We start from the raw sequence: 26,467 nt of genomic DNA on the forward strand, positions 1-26,467 counted from the left end.
GGATCAGAAGCAGGCTCTGTGCTGACATGGGGCTCAAACTGAGGAACCACAAGATCATGACCTGAGCTGAAGTCAGACGCTCAACCAACTAAGCCACCCAGGTGCCCCCAAAACACTTCTTAAATCAGAATGCTAAGAATATCTGCAGTAAAATCCATTTAATTTAAAGACAAACAAAATGCATTTTTTAAAAGATCAAAGAGAGGCACTAACGTCACCAAAGAGTGTCACTAATGTACATTTCGGAAAACTTTAATGAAGAGAACTTACACTAAATACACGTAAGTACCTACTGACTTTTGCATTAGTTATGAAAAATCATGACTTAGTACATACCTCTGCTTCTACTGCTAATTGGTATGCAATTTTTAGTTCTCCAAGCTGAAGAGCAAGTTCAAAGCGATGCTCAGGATCTGTGGATACTGTAAGAGCTTGTTGCTTGAAGCCCTAAACAGAGAACAGATGTAACAATGTGTGGGCAGTCTGTATGTGTAGATTTACAGTGCACACACAGCAAATCATCATTGATCCACTCCCTCTTGAACTAAGAATACCCTGCTGACATAGAAACCCCATGGCCTAAACAAAAGAAATAGAATACTTTTTTTTTTTTTTTAATTTTTTTTTCAACGTTTACTTATTTTTGGGACAGAGAGATACAGAGCATGAACGGGGGAGGGGCAGAGAGAGAGGGAGACACAGAATTGGAAACAGGCTCCAGGCTCTGAGCCATCAGCCCAGAGCCTGACGCGGGGCTCGAACTCACGGACTGCAAGATCGTGACCTGGCTGAAGTCGGACGCTTAACCGACTGCGCCACCCAGGCGCCCCAATAGAATACTCTTTAATGAGAAGACAGAAAAATTCAGGAGTCATTAAATTAATTGGTAAGAACCAACCTAGCGGAGAGATTTCAGTCCCACAATGCTGTTTTCTAAGCTGTGAACATTGACTGATGCTAGCTAAACTCCTGTAAAACTGGTAAAATCAGAAATTCAAAAGTAAACAGCTGTCAAGAACAAGATTTTGGAAACTTGACTGAACAAGAACCATTTCAAAAAAAGAAAGGCACAGTGGTGCAGACCTAGCTGTTCATAATCTACTCACTAAGCTAGGCTTAGAGATCATCTAGTCCAGTCCCTCAAAGAAAAGCAAGTCAAATGTAAAAGTCTTCCTTTCAGTTTTTCGTAATCTAGGTCATTTGGCAAACATTTGCTTCCAGGTCCTAATGCCAATCAGGTATCCTTACCTAGGACTTTACTATTGGTCTTACATCCACTTTATTTATCAGCCAGCATTCCAGAGGGCAGGAAATCTAAAACTGTCTTCCATTTTCCACTGTGTCATAAAAACAGGCTTTAAAACCAACTACTGTAATTACCAAATTAGCTTCTCCTCTAAGAGTACTGATGGGAGTCTACACTATGGGCAAGTTCTTCAGCTCTGTGGATGCGGTGTGTTGGACAAAGCTCAGACTTCAAGAGACTTCACTGGAATGAGGAACAATGCTCAGTTACAGGGTGGTTAAGAGGGAGGAACTGGGCAGCTTTCCAAGTTCTGGCTGGATCTTCAGGATGGCTGTATCACTGTGTTTAAAATGTTTTAACTTCCCAGACTATCCAAGCTGTCCCTCCTCTCATTCATCCATCTGAACAGTGTAAACAAGGCACTCTGAATAATCTGCATACTCCTTTTCTTTCCTAGCAACTGGCGTAAATAATAAAAATCCAAGAACAGAGTATATAAGATCTATGGAACTCATTAGACATAAGCAAAGCAGATGAAATTAGGTGGACTAAATAAACTTTTGTTTTCCCCCAAACCCCCACTGAAATGACACTAAAAGGATTCTTTTTTTAGGAAACAAATTCTTTTTTAAAAAATATTTATTTAGAGAGAGAGTGGGAGAGGGGCAGAGACGGAATCCCAAACAGGCTCAGCGCTGTCAGTGCAGAGCCCTACATGGGGCTTGATCCGAGGAACTATGAGATCATGACCTGAGCTGAAATTAAGAATTGGAAACAACCCAACTGAGCCACCCAGGTGCCCCTAGGGCATAAATTCCTTAGGATACAGAAAGAGGAGACCTCTGTAACAAAATTTTGGAAGCTAGAAAACTGGCAGAGGAATTTAAACAGTTAAAACACTAAAGAAAACTAATCCTAAATCAGGAGTGAGGACACCATAGAAACAACTTCATTCACACATCAAGATCCCCAGTGGCATCTCATGGAAGGCAATGCTAAAATAAACAAAACTGCCTGAAAGTCTCTGTAACAAGCAGGTAAGAAATAAGATACCCCAGGTCCCCTCTCCTCTCCTCCCCCAACCTCTGGACACACACAGAAGACAGCAAGTTTAGTCCTCGAAGAGGATAAACTAGAGGGTCTCCAGTCTGAGGGATACCTTATACATCTTTCGAGAGGAAAATAGGAAATTATGAGAAAAGAGATTGAGACTAAATGAAATACCAGATGCTGAGACACCAACCTGTTTTCTACTTTGCATCCAGAATGATGGTGATTTAAGCTCAATCTTACCCCTTGGGCTGTAAACCCTAACCAGCCTAAGGGGTAACACTTACTAAAATATCAACAACCTGCAAGCTATATGTCAGCTAGAACAGTACCTGGTGCAATGTTAAGTGTTCATTAAATTCACAAGATGAACATATGGACCTTGAGCATCCCTAATCAAGTGGCCCAGCCATATCCATAATGTGAAGTCCGTATCGAGCAAGACCTCTCACAAATTCAGGCCTTTTATCTGCTTCTTAGACTCTCCTCTTAAATGAGGGCCCAAGGATCATCAGATGCATGAAGAAAATCTCTAACAGGAAAGGCACAGATCAAAATGAACCAATAACAGCAACTTGAAGGAAGCATACCATGAAGAAATAAAACCTCAAAACAACAAAACCTATCATTCAGACCCTGAGAGAAGTAAACTTTCATCCATACACAAGAATAAGACTTTAAAAGTACAATGATAACAAAATGAGACTAGTGTAGGAGGCCTAACATTTCACTAACAGTTCCACAAAGAATACAGAAAGCTAAGGAAGGACATCATCAGAGAAATGAATCAAGAAAATCTCTCAGAAATAAGTGTCCAATTAAATAAGCTTGTCTAATACCCAAAAAAATGAATTTGTTCATAATTGACCTCTACCAAGGCCCACCATCATAATATTTCAGAACAATAGGGACAAGGTCCAAAAAGCTTCCAGAAAGAAAAAACAGATCAGGTGCCAAGATCAGTAATATAAACCAGTAACACTTCAATAATAACTAGAAGCTAGACGGCAATGGAACAAATGCCTTCAAAATTTTGAGAGAATTGCCTCCAGCCTAGAATTCTGTATCTAGTTAAATAGTCAAATATGTTTTAGAAGAGAACAATGGCAGTTTCGGATAATCAAGGTCACAAAAAACTTTACTTCCAATAATAATCCTTCTCTCAGAAAACTACTGAAGGACATGCTCCAGCCAGATAAGGGAGTAAACCAGCAAAGAAGATAGGGGATACAGGAAACAATGGATCCAACTGAGAGGCAAAAGGAAGGCCCAACCTGATGGTGAGGGGATATCCATGATGATAGGAGATTTCAAGGAAATCTGGAGAACCACCAGAATCTAGTGAGAATTAACTGTAAGTACACAGAAAAATAAGCAAAGGAAAAAAGACAACTCCAGGGAAAACAAACAATTGCAGGAAGGGAAAGCTACACTATACTAAATGGCTCAGCTGTGAGCAGTGTCTACAATAGCTCTAAAAATGTAAACACTGAAAACTGATGTAATCAAAATCATCCAACTATAGTGGGAGGAGGACAGAAAAATGGCATGTATGTTGTATAAGTAGCAGGAGAAAGGTAAACCCTCATCTTCTACAGAGTGTTAAGTCACAAGAAATGCCTAAAGCTCAGTAACAGCATATGTTATCTAGAGATGTAGAAATAAATTCCAAGAGAATCAACCAAAAGAATTAAACTTCTACTTCCTTTAGGAAGAAGATATGATAGAGGGAAGGAAGTGCTGCTTTTTTTCCTTGAGCCTTAAAGAACTTTGTACTTTGTGCACAACTTTGACTTAAAAACACTCCATTAAGAAAAAACCTACCACCAATGCTAAATTTTATGTATATTTTACAATTAAAAAAAAGAAAGAAAGAAAAAGAAAAGCCTGCTAGGATAGAGAGAGAAAATGCAGGGCAGAAATGAAAGTATTGATAGAATGGAAAAGAAGTCTACAGAAAGAGAAGACTGATAATCATTTCCAACAATTAAAGAAGGTACTAAGGGCATTAAGAAAGGACAAGGAAGAATATAATAAGTGACTTAAGTTTATAGGAGAAATTCCACTGCCATAAGGAAATCAGTGGTAATAAAGAAATAGTATTTTCAAATCCACATAAATTACTGGTTTAAAGAAAAAAACCCACAAAAGAAAACAGGCAAAAAGACAAAACAAAATCCTTTTACCTGCTTTTCCAGAAAGTGTGCAACTCTGGTCCTCTGTTCTTTTGGAATGGTAGGAAGAACTTTATCAGCCATGCTAAAATCCCTTCTCATGACAGCTGTCTGGTATTCCAGCACTGAAACCAAGAGAGAGTAGCTAACGATGTTCAGTTCTTTATCCCCCAGATAAAGCCTGTTGTCTTTAGGAATATAGCCCAGAAGATACATTGTTCTGTAATAGAAACAGAAACTAATTTAGGAGTAGGCCCAAATTAGTAGGTAAACATACACACACACACACACACACACACACACACACACACTACCTCTTGCTCAAAATCTTTCCACTTTGATGCAATTTTGATCAACAACAGCCCATCTGTTAAAACTCTAACACTGAAAAATCAGGCCCATCACTGCTACAAGCCAGCAATAAGTTTCGTTTAAAAAAAAAAAAGAAAGAAAAGAAAAGCATAATTTTAAATTCAGGATGCTTAAGACACAAGCAAAGCAATTCTCAGTTACCTATCCAAGTGGGCAATGGTGACTATTTCTCCTCCAACATAATAATTTAATCTGTTCACAGAACTCGTGTAAATGAAGCAGTCGCCTACCCACAGCCCTGTTTTCACAATTTCCTGAATCTCACCAAGAACCTGCAGAGAGAAAAGAGTCTATTATTACCTTATTCAGCATTAGAAATCCGGTTACAAAAACTGAATATGATTGGGGGTGATAAGGGAGATTAAGAAATGCAAAGTAAAATCCTACTTCAAGAAAGAAAATATTTCCCTGGAATTTCTATCTTCTTTTTTCATTTAAAAACAGATTCCTGGATGAGTATTTATAATATAAAATCTCACTGCTGCATCAAAGCTGTGATCTAAAAAGTGTTGATCTAAATTTCTTATATACATGAAACTGGAATAGGAAGTATTTCATAAAATCTTCCAGGAATATCTCCACAATAGGTGATTTATCTTTACCATTTGAGAGCTCATTTAAATCACTGGGTAAAATGTCTTAAGACCAAAACACCTTCTAATTTCCTTACTGAAAGATATCAAAGTCATCTGAAGATTCCCTAAAATCAAAGTACAAATAAATATCTTTTAAACATATATACTTTCAAACTCTGATCTTTGAGCCAAGGCTTTAATCTTCACATTTCACCAGACTTCCTTAAATGTTTACTTTCCTCAAACCTAACTTAACAGAATGTTAAAATCAGTGAAGTCAGGTTACACGAATATAAATCATTTAAGAACGAAGGTAAAGTTGTGCTGATGCAGTCACCTCAAAGGCATCTTCAATGCCATCTTCTGTAACTCCTTCATGTGTTTCCTGTGCAGCCAAGACTTTCTCCGACAGATACTTAAGGATAAAAAATGACTCCTCGGTGGCAATACAGACCAGCTCTCCAGAGTCAGACCAGAAAATCTACGACATGACAAACAGAACAGACAAATGGTTTCGGATTTCCGAGTGGTATGACAAACTGCATACACTTTGTTTCTTACAAGATTCGTCTTAGGACAGTAAGTACGCATTGCACAATTTTATGTAGTGCATAGCGGGTATATACATACGTACACAGATACACGAACACACATATATATGTACACACACATGTGTATGTATATGCATTTAGAGGGTGGGCTGGGCTATTTGGTCTAGAAATGGAAAGACTAAAGGGAGACAGGAAGGAAACTGTCAGTGAACAGTGGATATAATGTAATTTAGGAGCAGCAGCCTATTCGCTATTGCTCTAGAACAGTGTTTCCCAGCCTTTTTTTTTCCCATTATCACCCACATCCACCCACCCAGGAATGTTTTTAGACATTTTTCTCCTAATCACCCTCACCTACAAAATTTTAAATCCATAGATACTATATATATATTATACATATGCAATTATATAATACATGTTATGTATAAAATTATATAACATATATGCACACTGTATATACACACATATATATACTTGCATAACATATAAATACATGTGAATATCTATGCTTTATAGATAAAATTTTCTTCATCCTCAAGAAGCAATTTTTGCTGTTGGGGTACTAGTGCTCACTGAGAATGCATGCTATAAAAGATAGAACCAGGACCCAAGAGAGGTGGATTTGTCTCCAAAGAATTTTGTTACAATGAAAGCTGTCAAAGAAGCAGGTAGTTCCATAAGGTAGAAAACTTTGTCACTGGAGACATTTACCTAAAGTTTAAATAGCATCAGGGAAACTATGAAAAGGCTTTCTGATCTGATCCTGGATCTTTCCAAGTCAAGACCTTTCTGACTTCTTGTCTTCAAAGCAGGCTTTTCATACTCTGTCAAACGCCATTTAAAATATGAATAGCACTTGGCATTTGTCTAAGTTTTCCTGCTTTTCAAAATACCCAATGTCTACCACCTCATTCAAATACTGCAAGTCTGATTTTCTAAGCAATCTTGAAGTAAATGACACTGTGTCCAACACAATGGAACCAGGACAGCTGGGTACAAGGACATTTCTTTGCCTCAGGGACTCAGAGCTCCTCACAAAGTTACACATTCTAAAAGTGACAGTGGAGGGAAAACTCACATGTTTGGGCTGAATTTCAATTCTGCGTATGAGTTCTGTATTGTCCCAGTCATAGAAAGCTAAGCCGTTTACAGATCTGACTCCCAATAAGAAGCCTCCATAGATACCTGAAAAGAAAAAAGATTTTTGGGTAGATGTTTCTGAGCCATTGCAAAGCTTCTAAAAAATCTATCATTTATAAATAGCACTCACTTTCTGCTCCAAAATCTGGTTTAAAGGATTTTTTTTCCTTAAAGTTCTTAAATATCTTCACAACACTGTTGCTCTCTCTTATTGCGTATCTGGGGGGAAAAGGCAGGCAAACACAGCATGTTATGTACCAAACCATACTTCCATCGAATGTCAGAAATATCTTCAGGTATACTTGAGTAATGACTTATGAGTTTCACAGTCTGTTACACAAATTATTAGGGTTTGCAAGCTATTTTAAAAACTGAGAAAGACCCAACATCCCTCAGTAGATGAGTGATTAAACCAACTGTGGTACATTCATGCGATGGAACACCGCTCTGCAAAAAAGGCGACCAATTACTGACTCATGCAACAACATGGACGAATCCCAAAAATACTGTGCTGAACAGAAGAAGCCAGACATATAGACTGGATATTGGAGTTTCATGTATATGAAACTCTAAAGATAAATCTAATCCACATGGTGAGAAAAAGCAAATCAGTGACTGGGGCCAGGGAACTGACTATTAAGGGAAAACGAGGATTTTCTGGGGATGGTAGAAATGTTCTCTGTCTTTGTGCTGGCGGTTATAGATTGTATACATTTGCCTAAAGTCACTGAAATGTTCACTTAAAATAGTACATTTAATTCTGTATAAATTATACTTCAATACAGGCAACTTAAAAAATAAAAACTTTTGTTAAGTGGCTCAAGAAGTTAGCCACGTTTGGCAACAACTTACAACACTGTGTATATTCAGGCGTCTTGAAAAAGGGGGACTGTGGCTGTTGCTGGACATTCAAGAGTATTTAAGGAAGTGATCTGATGAGTGTTCCTATCAAGATAGGAAAGATGCTGAACAGGACCTTAGCTGGATAAAGCTAAAAAAAAAAAAGTGAACTATCAAAACAGAGAGGTATGGTGAGAGAAGTAAGAATTCATGAACTATAATTTTGTTTAGGATGGTTAACAAAATACATTTAGAAATGGAACTGTGTATATATGAGTGTATTTAGGAAATTTATGAAAAGATCAAAACCAATTCCTACTCTCAGTGTATCTTTTGTTAAAAAATTTAAAAACATGCATCTTACATGCAACACTGAGGCTCAGGTTACTCTGTTGAGGGCAGGGGCAATAAAAAAATATGGAGGAAACAAAACTAAGAAAACTATGAAGATGTACATCAGTTGTGTGGTCAGGTGGGGGGATTGGGGGGAAGTCCTGGTGTTTATTATGAGCACAAAAAGGAATCAAAAAAGAACCGCTCAGTAACCAGTATCTAATATAAATAATTACAAGAAATTATAAATAACCAGTATCTAATATGATAATTCAGAGTTAAATGATTTTTCCTGTTTTTAATAAGAATATTTTATGAACACTCTAAATTCAAACAGAATTTGTTTTAAATATAGGGGGTGGGTAACATCACAGGAAACACGTTTTAAAGAAGATTCAATGAAGTTAGCATCAAGATGACATCAGACTGTAGTCTCTCCCAACTACCTCGGGATCCTAGCAGCAGCTCAGGACATCAGCTCATAGGGAAAGCCTACTTCGTCTTGAGCCCATAAGCACCAGGCCCAAATGCAGGCTCCATCAAGGAAATGGGTGCTGGGCCCCCAGTTTAATGGGATTAGTGGATCAGCCTGAGTGAGCGTGCTGCATACTGAACACAGAAAGGGCAAAGACAGCTCTGGTGAGAACTGTTCTTGAAAGGCAGAAGCACAGCCAACACCGAGCCCTGGGAACATGATTCATACAGCCGCACACAGATGACCCATCTGCAGTCAGGGCCAGCGGGACAGCACAAGCCAAAACTTACTCTGAAGAATCATGGGCCCATGCAAACTCCTGGGCAGATCCAAAGCTCTTGTTTCTCAGGGCCATTGCTGTATAGATGATGTACTCGCCATCACCACACACCACGACAAACCTGGAAATTATGGAAGCCAGAGAGAGAGAGTAGGATCACTGACATGTGGAAGTTATGAAACACTGATTCCTCTGCATAATAAAATATTTCTGATGACAAATGCTACTTTGGTTGACTTTTAAAAAAAATTTTTTTTTTTAACGTTTATTTATTTTTGAGACAGAGAGAGACAGAGCATGAATGGGGGAGGGCCAGAGAGAAGGAGACACAGAATCTGAAACAGGCTCCAGGCTCTGAGCTGTCAGCACAGAGCCTGACGCGGGGCTCGAACTCCTGGACCACGAGATCATGACCTGAGCTGAAGTCGGCCGCTCAACCGACTGAGCCATCCAGTCGCCCCTTCAGTTGACATTTATAATTGAATCTAGTATCTTCTGAAGTTATACATTTCTTCAAATACAGAGCTAGACATAAATATTTTATCAACAAATCCCAAAACATATCATGAACATGGGCATTTGCTAAAAATCTTACTGCAGTGGCCTTCTCTTATAAGCAAAGGAGACTTGAGGCAGGAAGACAAGAATGGCTGCTGATGCACAGGGGGAGGATTCTAATAATACAACGGATACTTGTTGAGCACCAAGATGCCTAGAACTTTGCTCATTACATTTACACCATTAGGAGGCACTATTTGTTGCAAGACTATCTTAATTTTAAAGCACATCACTCAAATGAATAAAAATACTCATTTTTAATGACTGTTAAGTTTATCAAAATAGAGTATTTTAACATTTAAATAATCAGTAAAAACAGGATGTTGCACAGTCGAGTAACAGTTTCTCCACAGATATAAAACAACTCTATTTAAAGTTGCATTGGCTGTATTGGCTGCTACCAGATTGCCAATGCTGAAATGCAAAACTTATAGGAAGAAAAAGCTTTGTGATATTTATTATGCATTCTTAATCTTCCTAAGAAAATTACATTAGAAATAACTGTGGATGCCATTTACTGAATGAGGCAGCATACCTGGTTTACATAATTTGTCTTTTTCAATACTCAGCACTGAATTATAAGATGCCCAGATCTATTGTAAGTGACTTTTAAAGAACCACAGGCTTAATTAAAACTCATGCTTGAAACTCCTCTCTTGACAAGATGTTGGGTGCTTTCTAAATCTTAAGAAACGAAACTGATGGTTCAAATTATAGCTAAGAAGCAGAATTATTACCAGTCCCCAAATTGTTTCTTTTTTTCTAATATAATTTATTGTCAAATTGGCTTACATACAACACCCAGTGCTCATCCCAACCCAAATTGTTTCAACGGACACAAACTTCAGAGTCTGCTTTTCTTCTTAAGTCAGTAAGTATTTAGAGCACCTAAGTACATGTTACCTGCCCTCAGAGAAGCACAAGGACACAAACCCAACACATTTAAAATGAGTAAATACAAAACTATTTAACTGTTCAAAATTGCATGGTGGGACAAAGCCAGGAAGGCAAATATGCTTTCCCCTTGCATGCCAACTTAATCAACTGGTAGGGTTGCCTGTGGCCATGCTGAGGATTGTGAGGCCAGGGCAAAAGCTCATGAGGAATGCCCACCCTAGAGGAAGAGCAGCATATGCTGTGGATTTGCAAACCCACATATCTAACAACATAGAAGCTCAGAGAGAGATTGTGGTTGACTTACCGCCCATTAGGATTGTGCTGAATGGTCTGAGGGTATATTTCACAACTGCCCATATCCTTTACTGCCAGTGGCAGTCTTTCTCCATCTTTAATTTCAGCATCTCCCATTGCTTTTAGGTTGGCCTGCTGGACTTCTGAATGCTTGGCCCAAATTATCTTTCCATTGGCATCCATGGACATGGCAGGTTCCTCCCGACCAAGCTAGAAGAATTAACAAATGGCTCGTAGCAATAAAAAAACAAATAAAACCACAAAATAAACACTTTCTATTTTCGTTTAACAGAGGGCTCCATCCTTTCACTTTATTTTTTTTTTATTTTTTATGTTTATTTATTTTTGAGAGAGAGAGAGAGAGAGAGAGAGAGAGAGAGAGAGAGGGAGAGAGGGAGAGAGGGAGAGAGACAGAACATGAGAAGTGGAAGGGCGGAGAGAGAGGGAGACACAGAATCCGAAACAGGCTCCAGGCTCCGAGCTGCCCGACGCGGGGCTCCAACCCACAAACTGCGAGATCATGACCTGGGCCGAAGTCGGACACCCAACCAACTGATACACCCAGTTATCCCTCCATCCTTTCATTTTAAACCTCCAGTGTTTAATCTCTTGCGCTTGCTTAATGAAAGAAGAGCCAGTTTAATAAAACTGGTGACTTAGAAGATGACTGTACAAAAATACAAGGAAAACTGCTTCCACTATGTTCATTTATTCAGAGAGAGTATAATTAAAGTTTGGTTTTTTTTGGTTTTTTTTTCAACGTTTATTTATTTTTGGAACAGAGAGAGACAGAGCATGAACGGGGGAGGGGCAGAGAGAGAGGGAGACACAGAATCGGAAACAGGCTCCAGGCTCTGAGCCATCAGCCCAGAGCCTGACGCGGGGCTCGAACTCACGGAGCGCGAGATCGTGACCTGGCTGAAGTCGGACGCTTAACCGACTGCGCCACCCAGGCGCCCCCAGAGAGAGTATAATTAGAGATTACCTTAACAATGATGCTCCCTTCGTCATAGCCCAGAGCGACATTGTTGGATCCTCTAAGACTGGCCACGCACCACACCCTCTCCATTCCATAATTTAATGTGCTCTCTAGGCGATACGTGCTTGAATGCCAAATACGCACGGTTCCTAAAAAGAACAATGTGAACACTCCCTTTTAATTTGAACATCTAACGATGGATTAGGTCAGATGAACCAGCCACAGCGAAGTCCTTTTTTTATTAGCTTCCTGGCAGCGTAAAGTTTTGATCTACAGTCTGTAGGTGATTTTATCAAGTAACAAATAAACAGAAAATTACAGGTAAGAAATGTGATTTTCTGTGTGAAATAATGTATTTCCCGGGCACAGTGCCTACTATGTACCTGCAGATGCTTGATACACATGATCTTTTATGTTCACTATAATCCTGTGAGGTGGATATGTCTGTTCCCATTTCATAATCTGCCCAAACCACACATCCATGAAGTGGCAGTGCCTGAATCTGACCCCAAGTTTGTAGACTCCAAAGCATTGACAGGCTTTTTCAGTTTTTCGCTAGGACTTCTGGGTGTCCTCTTATTTAAATAATAGAGTCAAAACACATTAGGATGATGACGACGATGACAATAACAATGTCCCTTCATTTTATAACTCAAATATTCTATTCTGATAAAAACAGCAAACCTAATTACAATGCCGGGCACTACCTGGCTTAAATATCTACTTTGTAATTAAAAGCACAGGAATAAACATACATTTCTAACTTACCATCTTCTGAACCTGTGATGATGATTGGCAACTCAGGATGAAAACTGGCACAAGATACATTTTGGGCATGTCCCTCCAGTGTCTGTACACAAGTTTTATTCTGTAATCAAAAGACAGCAAGACACAGAAAACATTTTTTGTGTGTGAAAAGTAACTTATCTTTAATTTTTCCAGTGCACATACGTTATAAATGATAGTAGTAATGACAATCTATATAGTATTCGACACAGAAAGTTTTGAAACACAATTATCTTATCGTGTGCATACTTTCTCTAACTCTTTGATAATACAGGGAAATGTAATTGCAACCATCCTATTTAAAGAAGAAAACACACACACCTCAAAAGATCTGGTGTTCATTTGAATATTTTCTCGCCAAATTCCTAAGGTAATGTCTTTCATATTTTTATTTCTGTACTTAAGCACAAATTTGAATAAGGTTCTAAGTAACACTGATTTTCTAGGCTTCATTTTTTTTTTTTTTAACGTTTATTTATTTTTGAGACAGAGAGAGACAGAGCATGAATGGGGGAGGGTCACAGAGAGAGGGAGACACAGAATCTGAAACAGGCTCCAGGCTCCATCCAAGCTGTCAGCACAGAGCCCGACGCGGGGCTTGAACCCACGGACCGTGAGATCATGACCTGAGCCGAAGTCGGCCGCTCAACTGACTGAGCCACCCAGGCGCCCCTAGGCTTCATTTTATTAACTGTTTATGGACATGTTGATGTGAGAAAGAAAAAACAGAAACTGAATCTGTCTCTTAGAGATACAAAGCATAGTAACAAGAAATCATAACTAGGTTTGCAAAGTCTATGTGGCAAAATGGCTATAGCATGGCTGTGTCATGATATTATTAATCTGCTAGTTTCCAATTATAAACAAAAGTTTACCAGTGAGGATATTAGAGGATGTAATAATTCATTTTAATCAAATGTTTAAATTTCTAATTTCTACTTTTAAATGAAAAATAAACATGATGGCATTTTATTTCTAAAACCTTGACAGGCATTTGTTTTCATTTTTATGGAGAACTCTGGGATCACTGTTTAGGTGTAAATACTGAAGCCTGAAATTATTTGTGCTATGAATGGAGTTCAATAACCCAAGTTTTAACTGTCCTGTAAGAAACAACGAAATCCATGTCTAACATATGGCAAAGTAAGGTTATGAAAAAACTGTACCTGATAGTCCCATATTTTAACAAGACGGTCATCTGCGCCTGAAATGAGGTATGGTTTGTCGCCACCACTGTAGTAATCGATGCAATTCACGCCTTTCTCATGTCCCTCCAGAGTGAAGTTTGGGGAGGAAGACCCCAGCTGCCACACCTTTAGAGAACGACAGCATCTGACATTCAATATGGTGACTCGCCTTTCACAAGGCAGATCCACCACACTTCTGACATGTTATATAAAACACCAAAGCACAGGGGAGGGAAATTAAAGAATGTACATTTTTTTAACCCATTTGTTTCTGTTGTTTCTTACTTTACTTGAATTTCTAGGGGGTAGAATAACTATGGCATTCTCTGAAAATTCCAATTTCCAGGCTTCATCCCTAGAGATTTTTCTTTATCCCTAGAGATTCCCCAGAAATCTAGATTTTTAATAGAAACCCCAATGGTCCATAGGCTATAGTGTGAAGAATAATACTTTAAGGGTAAGAAATGATTTTATGAGAATTTTAACATAAAGATCATGAAAGTGAATTTAAGAAGGTCTATTAAAAAGAGAAAATTACCACTAACTAAAAAATTTTAAGTTGTAAAAGTAGTCAAACATTACTAGAGCACTAGGATTGAGCTTTACCTTTACAAATATTTCCTGAGTGCCTCCTACACGGGAGGGGAGGGTAAAGATGTGTAAACAAATGTTTACCATTGACTGGATCAAACACACTTTACTAGAGCCAAAGATAAGACAATTTATGTTTTCATGATATACCTAATTTAGTGACGCAAGTCTGAAACTAATTCAAAGTTTCCAACTTATGTCAAAAGCCAGGACAACCCAGCAAAAGGAAAAAAATAAGGCCAAAACGCTAAGATATTCAGAGAGGTATCATTTAATAATTATCACACAAATAACATGTACCATTTTCTATAAGTTAAAGGAAAACTAACAAAAATGTTATACAGACGTCAGTACACACACGTAAGCAAAAGTTAATGCAATATATAATTTTAAATCTATACATGTAGAGACATTTTAAAAATCATAATGGAAAAAGGAGTACGGCTGCATTCTTGCATCTTGTATTAAGCATCTAGTACAAGCAAGGTACTGTGTTGCTTGCTACTGAGTATCTGTTTGAGGGAGTGGAGGTGACACATAGTTCCTGCCCCAAACATCAACATTTCGGGGGGATACAGATTGCCATACACACATCAGTTATCATTCAAAATGAAGGCCATAATGGAGACAAAAGGAATGGAAGGAAGGGACTGAGCAGGACTGCCTCTGTCTGGAGATGAAATGGGTGTCTGAAAGAGCTTCTCAGAGTAAATAATTGTGCTAAGCCTTGAAAGATAAGTAGTTCTCTAGAGGGGGAAAAAAAAATCAAAAGGGAGAATAGAGAGTGTCACAAGCAGAGGTAATAGCTGAATATGATTATGTGAACATTCATGGCATCTCTAGAGAATGGTGGATAGACCAGGGTTATAGGAAATGTCTCATCATATTAGCTGTGGCTAGTCTTGGAAACCCTTGTAGTCCACACTAAAGTACTGGAACTTTACTCTCAGACTAGAAACTGAGAGATGAAACCCATGTTATAGAAAGATAATTGGCAGCAGTATGGAGAAGTAGAATAAGAAAAAGAGAATGGAGGCAGATGAAATTTAAATGTAAAATAGATTAACAATCAGCAGAGGTCAACAATGAATACACTAAAAGGAAACAGGAAATAGAGGAAATACACTAAAAGGAGAGGGAACAGAAGATTCTGGCATTTTTCTTATTCTGGGTTTGCGGTGGTTTAGGTGGTTTAAAAGTCTTTCAGTATACTGGTTTGATATGGAAAAACACTCCTTCCATTAAGAGCACCAAGTTGCAGTTAGAGAGGGAGGGAGCCAAACCATAAGAGACTCTTAAAAACTGAGAATAAACTGAGGGTTGATGGGGGGTGGGTGGGTAATGGTTATTGAGGAGGGCACCTGGTGGGATGAGCACTGGGTGTTGTATGGAAACCAATTTGATAATAAATTTCATATTAAAAAAAAAAAAGAGCGCCAAGTTGCTACAATATTCTTCTAAACAGAATATGTCCTTCTGGATCAAAGTGAGAGATCCTATTTTGACTTCAATACAAGCTTTTGAGAGAAACTTATAATCAGGAATAACTTTCTGGGTAGCCAGTAGTAAAACACCTAAACAACTGTATTTCACCACCATAACTGATACAAATAGTGGACACCCTACCTTGATGGTCCTGTCCAAAGATGCACTGGCAAACTGGTTGTTATCTTTGGGATTAATCACAATCTGCATAACATAATGGGTGTGTCCTTCAAACACTTGTGAGCAGGACCATTTTTTATCCCAGTCCCAGAGCTTAATAAGCATGTCATCTAGGCCAAAAGAAAGTCTTAAGTTAGTTGCAATTTATATTTCTTTCAGTCAGAACTAAGATGCAGTCTCTGTGCTTTTTAAGGCAGCAAATCTAAGAGAAATCATACATTCCATGACTTAAAGAATCAGAACTGAAAACATTTTTCAAAATCCTTATTTATCCTAAGAATAAACTTAACTCTCTACACAAGAGCGGAGATAAGATACAGAAATTACTAATGGCAAATACAAAAGTTTCATGAGAAAATTTAAGAAAGCCTCAGTGGGCTTTACAGAATGACAAAAGAGTAACACAAGTTTGATTAGAATCTAAGTATGACTGAATAACGAGGTCGGTAACTAGGGAATAAGCATCCCTCTTATATGAATGGCTGAAAAAAGCTTTGAATTACTTCTCTCAATTTTAACTTAAAAATGTTTCAAAGAACCATTACCAATGCAATGCAACTTGTCTTAATTGCCCTCCAAAGAGTCCACTGTTTTAGATGGAATACCAGAGAGCAAAGTAGCCCAAGTATAACCTGAATAGGGTATATGGCAATCCAGCAAAAACTCACTTACCAGCATGTAAATTAGCTTTCTGTTCAGATGTTTAATCATCTAGACCTGTAGGCCTTCCCTGACAGGAACTAGAACAAGCGCTATACAAATCCTAAGCAGAGTTGATATTTCATTAAATACAAAAGCAAGCAGCATTGATAGCACGCTAACGGATTTAAATAGTTTAAAGGCTGCTTGGAATTAGAACTCTACTTGTAATGGCAGTGAAAGAATTGCACGTCTCGCTGAATGAAAATGAATGACTCAAAGAGATGCACGTAACCAAAAGAAGTCACTTCTTACCGCTGCTAGTGAGAATGAAAGGCTGGGTCGGATGAACAGCAATACAGCGAATGTAGTCCGAGTGTGCTTCAAACATATGAACCCTCTCCAGAGTGTTGTAATTGAACACTCTGATCTGCATATCATCCTGGAAATGAAAATCTAGAAGTCATTACTACTGTTACGAAGTCAACTGCACAAGAAAAGTGGATTATAGGCTCAAGGATTAAAGTCCAAACTTCAAAACATTACACTAATTAAGAAATCAAGAATTAAATCATCCACATTATCACTGACCAGTTCAGAAATTGAACCGAAGGGATTAGAGATTCACAGAATTACTTACCGCTCCTGTCACAACCCAATTCTTTCTTGCAACAAACTTTGCAGCTCGAACAGGAAGATCACATACTTCAAATGTTTTCACCAATGTCTTTAAAATTAATAAAAACACATACACTTTGAGTTATGAGAAAATAACTGAAGAATCTATTGTTATATTTAAAACATCTATTTATTTAGATCACTTCTAATTTAAAAATATTTTCAGGCTAAAATACAAAAGTTCAACAATCAAATGAAAAACACAGACCAATCTTCTCTTCTTTAACAGTTTCAAAATTAAAATACTTACAAAGGATAAAAGAGAGCAAATGTCCACAAGATGAAATTCCAGATCCCCTGTGCTCCAGCCTGCCCTTTCCTTTCTCTCTAGCCTCACCTTTGGCTACTCCCAGCCTTACCTTTCCTCCTCCTGAAAACCTACCCACAGATCCTTACACTCCCCTTTCAAAACACAGCACCTTCGTAATTATGTGTTTAATGTCAATCTTTCCTACTAAGCTCCCTGAGGGCAGGAATCTTTTCACCACTGTATTTCCAGAGCTTAGAACAGTGGCTGGCAAACAACCAGTGTGTAACAACTATTTGTTGAATAAATTGGCTTAGTTTGTTTATTTATTAAAGCTTACTTATTTATTTAGAGAAAGAAAGACACCACAAACAGGGGTGGGCCAGAGAGAGAGAATCCCAAGCAGGTTCTGCACTGTCAGCATGGAGCCCGATGCAGGGCTTGAACTCACGAACTGTGAGATCATGACCTGAGCAGAAACCAAGATTTGGACGCTTAACCGACTAAGCCACCCAACACCCCTGCTTAGTTTTCTTTTTAAAATTAAACCCGTCAACTCACAAAATAAACTCCTAAAAAAGATGCAGTTGTTTTGTACATCTCAGCAATCTGTTTCCATACAAATGCTGTTTACCTGTCTTTAGTGAAGTTATGCTTTACACAGTGATTGAGGTATCTCTTCAAGTTGTTCAGAATGGAATAATATATACAGGATAAAAGTAGATAACTAGGAGACCCCTCCTAGAAAGAACAGGGATAAATGCATCTTTTTGTCCTCTACTTTGATGCCTTATTTTTTAAAATTCTGAAAATCAAGCTATCATTTTGCAATATCTTTTTTTGTACCAGAGAGTAATGGAAAAAAGTACAATCTTACTAACTGATGAACCATGTGCACTAAATAAAAAGAACAGAAGCCAGTAAACCTGAAACTAATGTAACATTGTATGTCAACTATACTAAAACAAGCAAACAAACAAAAACTAAGTTACAAAAAAAAAAAAAAAAAAAAAGAATAGAGACAGACCTCAAAGATTCTTCACACAAAGACATTAAATGGGGAAGCTCCAACCTGTACAACCACTGTCAGTTGATTACAATACAGACACTGAGAGCAGAAAGAACATGCAGTCTCTAAGATGATGGACAAATCCACGAAAGCTTATGAGTAGTCAATAAATCCAGGGATCTGCTGAGCCGTACACATGAGGCAGCTGCAGACATAAAGCAGCTGCAGAACGGTCATGGTTCAGGTCCATGTTAAGTGCTATGACTGATACAAATAACACAAGAGACGGTCTCCACATTCTAGAATCTAAACAGTCTAAACAGGAGGAAAGGCTATACACTCAACAAACACTCAATGTAAGTCAGGAAACTAATGATTAATACTTGTATGGTACCTTACAGGTCTCACACACAATTTTATCTAATTGGATTTAATCCTTTTGATACTCCTGTGATATAGGGAAGGCAACAATATCATCTTCATTTTAGATAATTAAACTGAGCCTTAACATGATTAAAAGGCTTGCCCACACCACTTAATTGGCAGGATGGCTTCAAATTCCAACATACTGATTTTTTTAATCATTGGACTCACCACCTCAAAGATGTATTTGAAATTCAAGTACATTTGAATATACTTCCAAAAACTTTTTGCCTCTTTCAAGAATTTTGCTCTCAATATACATGAGTGCCAAGTAGCTTCTGTTGGTGATAGAGGGGAAAAAGCAAGGAGAACCAAAAGAGACAAACCATTCAACAAAGACTTACTGAGTGTAAATCTGTCAGATATGCACTTGGAGTAACAGTAGGAAATAAGACTAGGATAATCCCTGTCCACCTCAGAACCGCCATTCTTGAAGGAAAGAAGGAAATTAGACAAGTTACCAATGAGGTAAATTATGAAAGTGGAAGCAAGCGGCCCTGCCAGAGGGCATAGGAGGGCACAAAAGAGAAACATGAGGCAAAGTGAGTAAAGATAAAGCAGAGTTACGTTACAGGAAAACCTAGAGAAGGGTAAGGGAAGTACACCTGGGATTGAGAACACACTACAGTGAAATGACAGCTGAGACATGGCTAAATGGAGGGGAGACAAGGGATCCCCAGGAAGAATTAGGAAGCGCAGTGAGGGCTCGGGGAGGCACCAACATATCTGTTTAGCTTAAAACCACAAAGATTTTAAATGTGTGAATGCAGGAGTAGATCAAAAAAAAAGCAATTACCAAGCATATTATTTCCATTAATACAAACGGATTCACAAGATGAAGATGTGAAATTGCAGAGGTGAGAATTCCTGATACAGTGAAATAGGGATAAATGGAATGTTCATTATTCATTAGCTCAAAAAGTAATTATTGAGTGCTTCCTACGTGTCAAACAATGTTATCAGCAGTAGCATAAAGCAGAGAACAAAGTGTTAATGTGTATAAATTGTCACTGATGGGGTTTTGGTTTAGTGTGCAGTCATTCTGTGTCATTAGTGACATAAGACTATAACGGTGTTTTTACGTTTATTCCTGGCCTTGATTTCCTAAGCCTATTTTTGCCGTCTTAAATTATTCAATGTGAGGTTTGTCGGGTATTAAGAACTTAAACGTGGATGTTGAAGGTAATTATTGTATAAGTAGACACAGAAGCGTATGGAATATTGCTGACTATATGTTCTGTATTTTGAAGGAAAAAGATTAAGAATGGTCAACAAAAAGGAAAACGAGACAAACCAATTTGAAGTTAATTATTTACTCAGATGAAAAAGAGCAAAACAAGCATGTAAGGCAGACAATCCGTATAATGCATATTTTAATATGTGTAATCAAAAGCTGACTATAAATACTTCTCTGACATACTCTATAATTCATATGGCAGATTGAAAGTTATCTGCAAATAATTATATCAAGTACTTGGGAAAAATAAATAAAATTAAAAATCCCATTCTTAGGAACGTTAGAATATTCACTGACTTAATTTAATACTTTATCTAGAGCAAGTGACCTTATATTGGTGGCAATTTCCTTAATTTCAAAGAAAAGTTAATACTACCTACGTCAGAATTTAACATTTAAATATTGTGTATGACAAGACCCAAACGTTTTATCCCACAAGCTATTACCCCATAAATGTTAGTTCTGCTTTACTGAAAATACTTTGTACCAATCTATTTGAGAAAGCAGTCTGCATATAGCTAGTGGATTCTATTTCTTCTCTTTCATTATAATCACCGTCTAACACACTATTTCTAAAAAGTCCTTAAAAATTCCTACCTGTGTTTCATGATTCCACACGCACACACTGCCATTGTAAAGACTTGCCAACATCCATGGCTCTGTAGGATGCAAATCCACACTCTTAACTCGATCTGATCGAGCAGTTAGCTTTCTCTTTATATCAAGTCGCAGAGGCTAAGGAGAAACAACATCAAAAACCCACAAAACATTAAATTGCTACGCCAAATAAAACATATTTGAGATCTCAACTGAAACACTACATTAACATGCATTAATAGGCCTATAAAACAATTCAGTTTTACTTTGCTAAACTGTAGGCACAGTTTCAAGTCTAAAGCACCTACTTCTTCACTCATAAAAACATATGAGTACTTAAGTTATTTTTAATTTACAGTAGTTGTTGTCGAACTTGTTGGCTTCAGGAATCTTGTACACTCTAAAAAAATTTACTAAAAAGCTTTTGTTTATGAAGTTTATATCTATTGATACCATGTGAAATATTAAAATTGAAACAACTTAAAAATACTTATTAATTCATTTTCAAATAACAAAAATAAACTCATTACATATTAACTTAACATATTTTTATGAGAAACAACTATATATTCCAAATAAATTTAGTGAGAAGAGTGGTAGTGTTTCACATTTTTGCAAAACTCTTTACATTCTATCTTAATAGGAGAAAGCTGGTTTCTCATATTTGCTTTGGCCTTCAATATGTTGTTCTGGTTGATGTTAGTCTCATGAAGATATGTAGATGGAAAAAGAGAAATATTTAAATAACTTTTTTCAAACAGCTATGAATATTCTTCTTTCATACACGTTAAAACTTGACAAGTGGTAGTTTCTTAAAGGTTAGTTGCAATATGAAAACTGAAACCAGAGCCTGATGTGGGGCTCGATCTCATGAACCATGAGATCATGCCTGAGCTGAAATCAAGAGTTAGACACTTAACCAACTGAGCCACCCAGGCACCCCTTAAGGACACTGACTTTTAACTTACCAAAAAAAAAAAAAAAAAAAAATTGGTAATGAAGAATATACTAACAGTACAATTTGGTGACACTATACCAGTTCAGTTTTATCTTCTATTACTTTTACACCAACAGTGCAAATTATCAACATAGTGAAAAAGGCCATTAGTGTCTTACTATAAGGAACACAGTTTTAATTTGTGAACCTCCTGAAAAAGAATGGGGGACTCCTAGGAGACTGCAGATCACATTTTGAGAACCCTTGGTTTACAGAGTATCTACGTAAGCATACATAAAATATCCACTAAATCACAATGTTGTGCCCATGTCATGAGTGTCCTATTCGAAAATATTCTAAAGTGTTATTCATGAAGTCTTAGTAATCCTAAACTATATCGATCAAAACAGTATGATACTGGCATAAAAACACATAGATCAATGGAACAGAACAGAGAACCCAGAAATAAATTCATGCATATATGGTCAATTAGCCTGCCAAAAAGAAGCCAAGAATATACAATGGGGAAAGGATGGTCTCCTCAATAAATGTTTGGGAAACTGGACAGCCATATGCAAAAGAATAAAACTGGACCACTATCTTACACCATAGTTAATTTTACAAAAATTGACTCAAAATGGATTAAAGACTTGAATGTAAAACCTGAAGCCATAAAACTAGAAGAAAACATAGGCAGTAAGCTCCTTGACATTGGTCTTGATGATTTTTTTGGATCTGACACCAAAAATAAAGGCAACAAAAGCAAAAATTAACAAGTGGGTCTACATCAAATAAAACGCTGCACAGCAAAGGAAACATCAGCAATGAATTTCATTTCATTTCATTTCATCAATGAAAAGACAACCTACTGAATGGGAGAAAATACCTGCAAATCATATATCTAGATAAGGGATCAATATTCAAAATATGTAAAGAACCCATACAACTCAAGAACAAAAAAATAAAAAATAATAAAAATAATCATCTAGTTAAAAATAGGCAGAGGTTCTGAATGGACATTTTTCCAAAGAAGACTACAGATGACCAATAGGTACATGAAAAATGTTCAATGTCACTAATCATCACAAGTCAAAACCATAATGAGATAGCACCTTACACCCATTAGAAGGGCTATTATCAAAACGACAAGAAATAACAAGTGTCAGTGAGGATGTGAAGAAAACAGAACCCTTGTGCACTGTTGGCTAGAATGTAAATTGGTGAAGCCACTATTGGAAAACAGTGTGGAGGCTCCCCCCGCCACCCCCCCCCACCTCTGCCAGAATTAAAAACAGAACTACCATATGTATGACCTAGCAATTCCACTTCTGGGTATTTATCCAAAGAACAAGGAAAGCACCAACTTGGAAAGATATATACACCCCCATGTTCACTGTAGCATTATTTACAATAGCCATGACATCGAAACAATGTATAAGTATCCACTGATGGATGAATGGATAAAGAAAACATATGTAATATATGCATACTATACATATAATATTCCATTGTGTATATGTACATAATACATATTACATATATTTATATACAATATTCCATTGTATACACACACAGGAATATTATTCAGCCATAAAAAAGAATGAAACCTTGCCATTTGTGACAACATGGATGGACCTTGATAGTATTATGCTAAGTCAAATAAGGTGGAAAAAGACAAACACTATATGACCTCACTTGTATGTAGAATCTTTAAAAAAAATAAACACACACACACGCTAAACAGCTCAAGCTCATACATTCAGAGAACAGATCGGTGGTTGCCAGAAGCAAGGGGTGGGGATGGGCACAATGGATGGAGGAGGTCAAAGGGTACAAACTTCCAGTAATAAAATAATTAAGTCCTGGGGATATAATGTACAACACGGTGACTAGTTAATAATACTGTGTTGTATATAGAAAGTTGCTTAGACCTTAAAAGTTATCACACAAAAAAAATTACTCTAACCACGTATAGCGATGGATGTTAATTAGACTTACTGTTGTGACCATTTCACAATATATACATATGCTAAATCATTATATTGTACACATGAAATTAACATAACATTATTTCAATTATACCTCAATAAAAAAATTGATTTCTTCAGAGAAAAGTATTTTGGCAATAGTATTAGTAAATACTAGATGAATGGGATGTGTGATCAATATGGGTTATATCCATGTCCATAAAGGCCTTTGGAGGCAAATGGGAATATTTATAACATTTTAATGGATTTAAAGTTATAGGAACCTAACATACTTAATTAGGAACCTAACTGATGCATTACTTAGTAATCTAATACAAGAACCTAATTCTAATTAGAACAATTTTAAACAAAAATTAAAATACTCTTGAGTCAGAAAATGCTAATAGTGTAAAACAGCTTTTTTCAACCTGGATTCATCTACACCACAGACAAGAAAATGATGTGAATAAAGTATTTTCTCAATTCTCCCAAGAATACTTACCATTCTAGAAAAAAAGTTAATTCATTATAAACAGTGATACCTTTGGATTTAGTCTTAATTCGCTCTTGGACACAGATTGGGGAAGACTGATTTAAAATGTTTCCCCTTTGACAGGTTTTAAACACAACCGAAAAGTTTATTTGGCAAGTTGAGTTACTGCGGAATCTTTATTTCTGTAATCTTCCAGAATGATCATGAATCGAACAGAAATTTAAGGTTACTTTTCAACACAAAATGAAGATCACTAGATATTTTCAGCAGAGATATCAAACAAAGCAAACGCCTCACAAGGCTTTTATTCATCTACTACTTCCAACCCTGTTAGCACATCTATACACGCCTCTCCCACTTTTAGCAATAACCTAGATCTCTTTACTTTAAAAGATCAGAGTTCTTTGGCTCTTCTCTACAATCTCCAAAAAATGTTTCCACTGGTGTGCCTTTCTCTCCATCTCAAACTCTCTACTGTCAAATCACCATCCTGACACTTCTTGGTCATTCAGGGAAGCAGGACTTTTTACTTCATCCTTTTCTCAATTTTGCCTCATTAATTTGCATGACAAATTTCAACTCCTTTTGCTGGTCTCTTCAGAGTGAACAAACATGAAATGTCTATTGTGTGCCAGGAACCACAGTGGGGGCTTTCACGTAAGCCAGCACATCTCACACTTTTCCTCTAGCAAATGAGGAAATCCATCACTTACAAACTGTATATATTTTACCATATGGATGTTTAATGATTACTGAGTAAAAGCGATGCTATGGAAAGTTGGGCCGGGGGACTAAGCAACCCTAGAATACTTCCAAGTATCTCTAATTCACAAATCCCAGTTTAAAAAGCACATATGAAATCTCTTGTTACATTTCTCCCAACATTTAAGTGACTACTTTGAAGGAGACACTGTATTAGACACTCTAGGATACAAACACGAGTAAGATATTCATACTGTACCCTTCGTTCTAAATGCCTCCATTTTCCAAAAACTGGATGCATTTGGGACCCTTTTTTTTTTTTTTTAATGTTTATTTATTTTTGAGAGAGAGAGACAGACAGACAGACTGTGAGCAAGGGAGAGGTAATGAGAAGGGGAGACACAGAATCCGAAGCAGGCTCCAGGCTCCGAGCTGTCAGCACAGAGCCCGACGTGGGGCTCGAACTCACGGACTGTGAGATCATGACCTGAGCCGAAGTCGGACGCTTAACTGACTGAGCCACCCAGGCGTCCCCATTTAGGACTCATCTTAAATGCTGCTGCCACCAATAAAATCTTTTGGATTACCTTAGCCAGAACTATCCTTTCCTAAGGGATCTTACAGAAGTTAATTTTAACCTTTAACATTTGTATATGTATCTCTTTTTGCTTTATAGAGTCGATTCTTCTTAAGGGCAGGGTCATTGCTTTACTCATGTCTTTATCTCCACAGCATCTTCTATATTTGGATATGGGGTTTAAGGACAGATGGTATAATCCAGGTCTAGGGAATTATGCTGCACCCAAATTTCAGTTCTGCCACTCATTTCAAATATGCAATAATGGGCAAGTTTACTTAGAACTTCTCTCAGGTTCGACATTAAGAAAAACGGGGATAATACTTTTATCTACGTCTTAGTGTTATGAGAATTAAATTCAGTGTTAAGCAGTTAGAATAGTGCCTGGCCTATCATAACCGCTCCATAAACACTTCTTATAACTCATTCTCCCAGCTGTTGAAAGACTTAGGAGGCAAATGATTAGCAAATTGCATGGGCACATAATAAACACTCTATGGTAAACAAGTGAAAAAATAAATTCGTATTTGTATCTCATAAAAAAGATTTTAAATGTACTAAAGAATGAAGGATATTTCGTTAGAAAATGTCCATTACTGAAAGCGCAGCAGATCCCAGACCAGAGCGGATCACTGGCAATATGACGTAGGATCATTAAGAGACCTGAGATCTTGTTCCGGGGCCCTTAACCTGGGGACCCAACGAAGTTCATGGATAAGGATAGGGGAGAGGTGGTCTCTAGTGAACCCACTGAATTTTTTGCAACGCTGTGTGCTTCTCTACCCATTATCCATAACTTTCACCAGTTTCCCTAAGGACTCAACCTCTGCTGTAATCCCAACTCTGCCTCAATTAGCTTTTTGCAAACTTTTTTTTTTTAACCGCAATATACAGATTTTGGATTTATTAATCCCCAAGTTCTTCAAGCTCCAAAATCTCTGAACCTATGCTCCATAACAAGTAAAAAG

General features: G+C 37.4%; 1 protein-coding gene and 1 long non-coding RNA gene across 2 annotated transcripts in view; one reads left to right on the forward strand and one right to left on the reverse strand.

Moving 5' to 3' along the window:
• COPB2 (coat protein complex I subunit beta 2) overlaps positions 1 to 26,467 on the reverse strand; it is a 31,163-nt gene that overhangs the window by 3,845 nt on the left and 851 nt on the right. The window contains exons 2-16 of the mRNA XM_040480322.1: positions 20,824 to 20,961; positions 17,273 to 17,359; positions 16,948 to 17,074; positions 15,955 to 16,103; positions 13,717 to 13,863; positions 12,533 to 12,632; positions 11,771 to 11,913; positions 10,796 to 10,995; positions 9,047 to 9,157; positions 7,239 to 7,327; positions 7,047 to 7,153; positions 5,755 to 5,898; positions 4,984 to 5,114; positions 4,483 to 4,690; positions 337 to 447 (exon numbers count right to left, since the gene is read on the reverse strand). Of these exons, the coding sequence (XP_040336256.1) occupies positions 337 to 447; positions 4,483 to 4,690; positions 4,984 to 5,114; positions 5,755 to 5,898; positions 7,047 to 7,153; positions 7,239 to 7,327; positions 9,047 to 9,157; positions 10,796 to 10,995; positions 11,771 to 11,913; positions 12,533 to 12,632; positions 13,717 to 13,863; positions 15,955 to 16,103; positions 16,948 to 17,074; positions 17,273 to 17,359; positions 20,824 to 20,961 (1,992 nt within the window). The remainder of the gene's footprint in view (positions 1 to 336; positions 448 to 4,482; positions 4,691 to 4,983; positions 5,115 to 5,754; positions 5,899 to 7,046; positions 7,154 to 7,238; positions 7,328 to 9,046; positions 9,158 to 10,795; positions 10,996 to 11,770; positions 11,914 to 12,532; positions 12,633 to 13,716; positions 13,864 to 15,954; positions 16,104 to 16,947; positions 17,075 to 17,272; positions 17,360 to 20,823; positions 20,962 to 26,467) is intronic.
• Positions 5,896 to 7,558, forward strand: LOC121033736 (uncharacterized). The gene is made up of 2 exons (XR_005792081.1): positions 5,896 to 5,996; positions 6,485 to 7,558. It is a non-coding gene; the product is annotated as an uncharacterized LOC121033736 (long non-coding RNA).

The sequence above is a fragment of the Herpailurus yagouaroundi genome, unplaced genomic scaffold, assembly GCF_014898765.1.
Source record: "Herpailurus yagouaroundi ecotype Mexico unplaced genomic scaffold, PumYag 159, whole genome shotgun sequence".
NCBI lineage: Eukaryota > Metazoa > Chordata > Mammalia > Carnivora > Felidae > Herpailurus > Herpailurus yagouaroundi.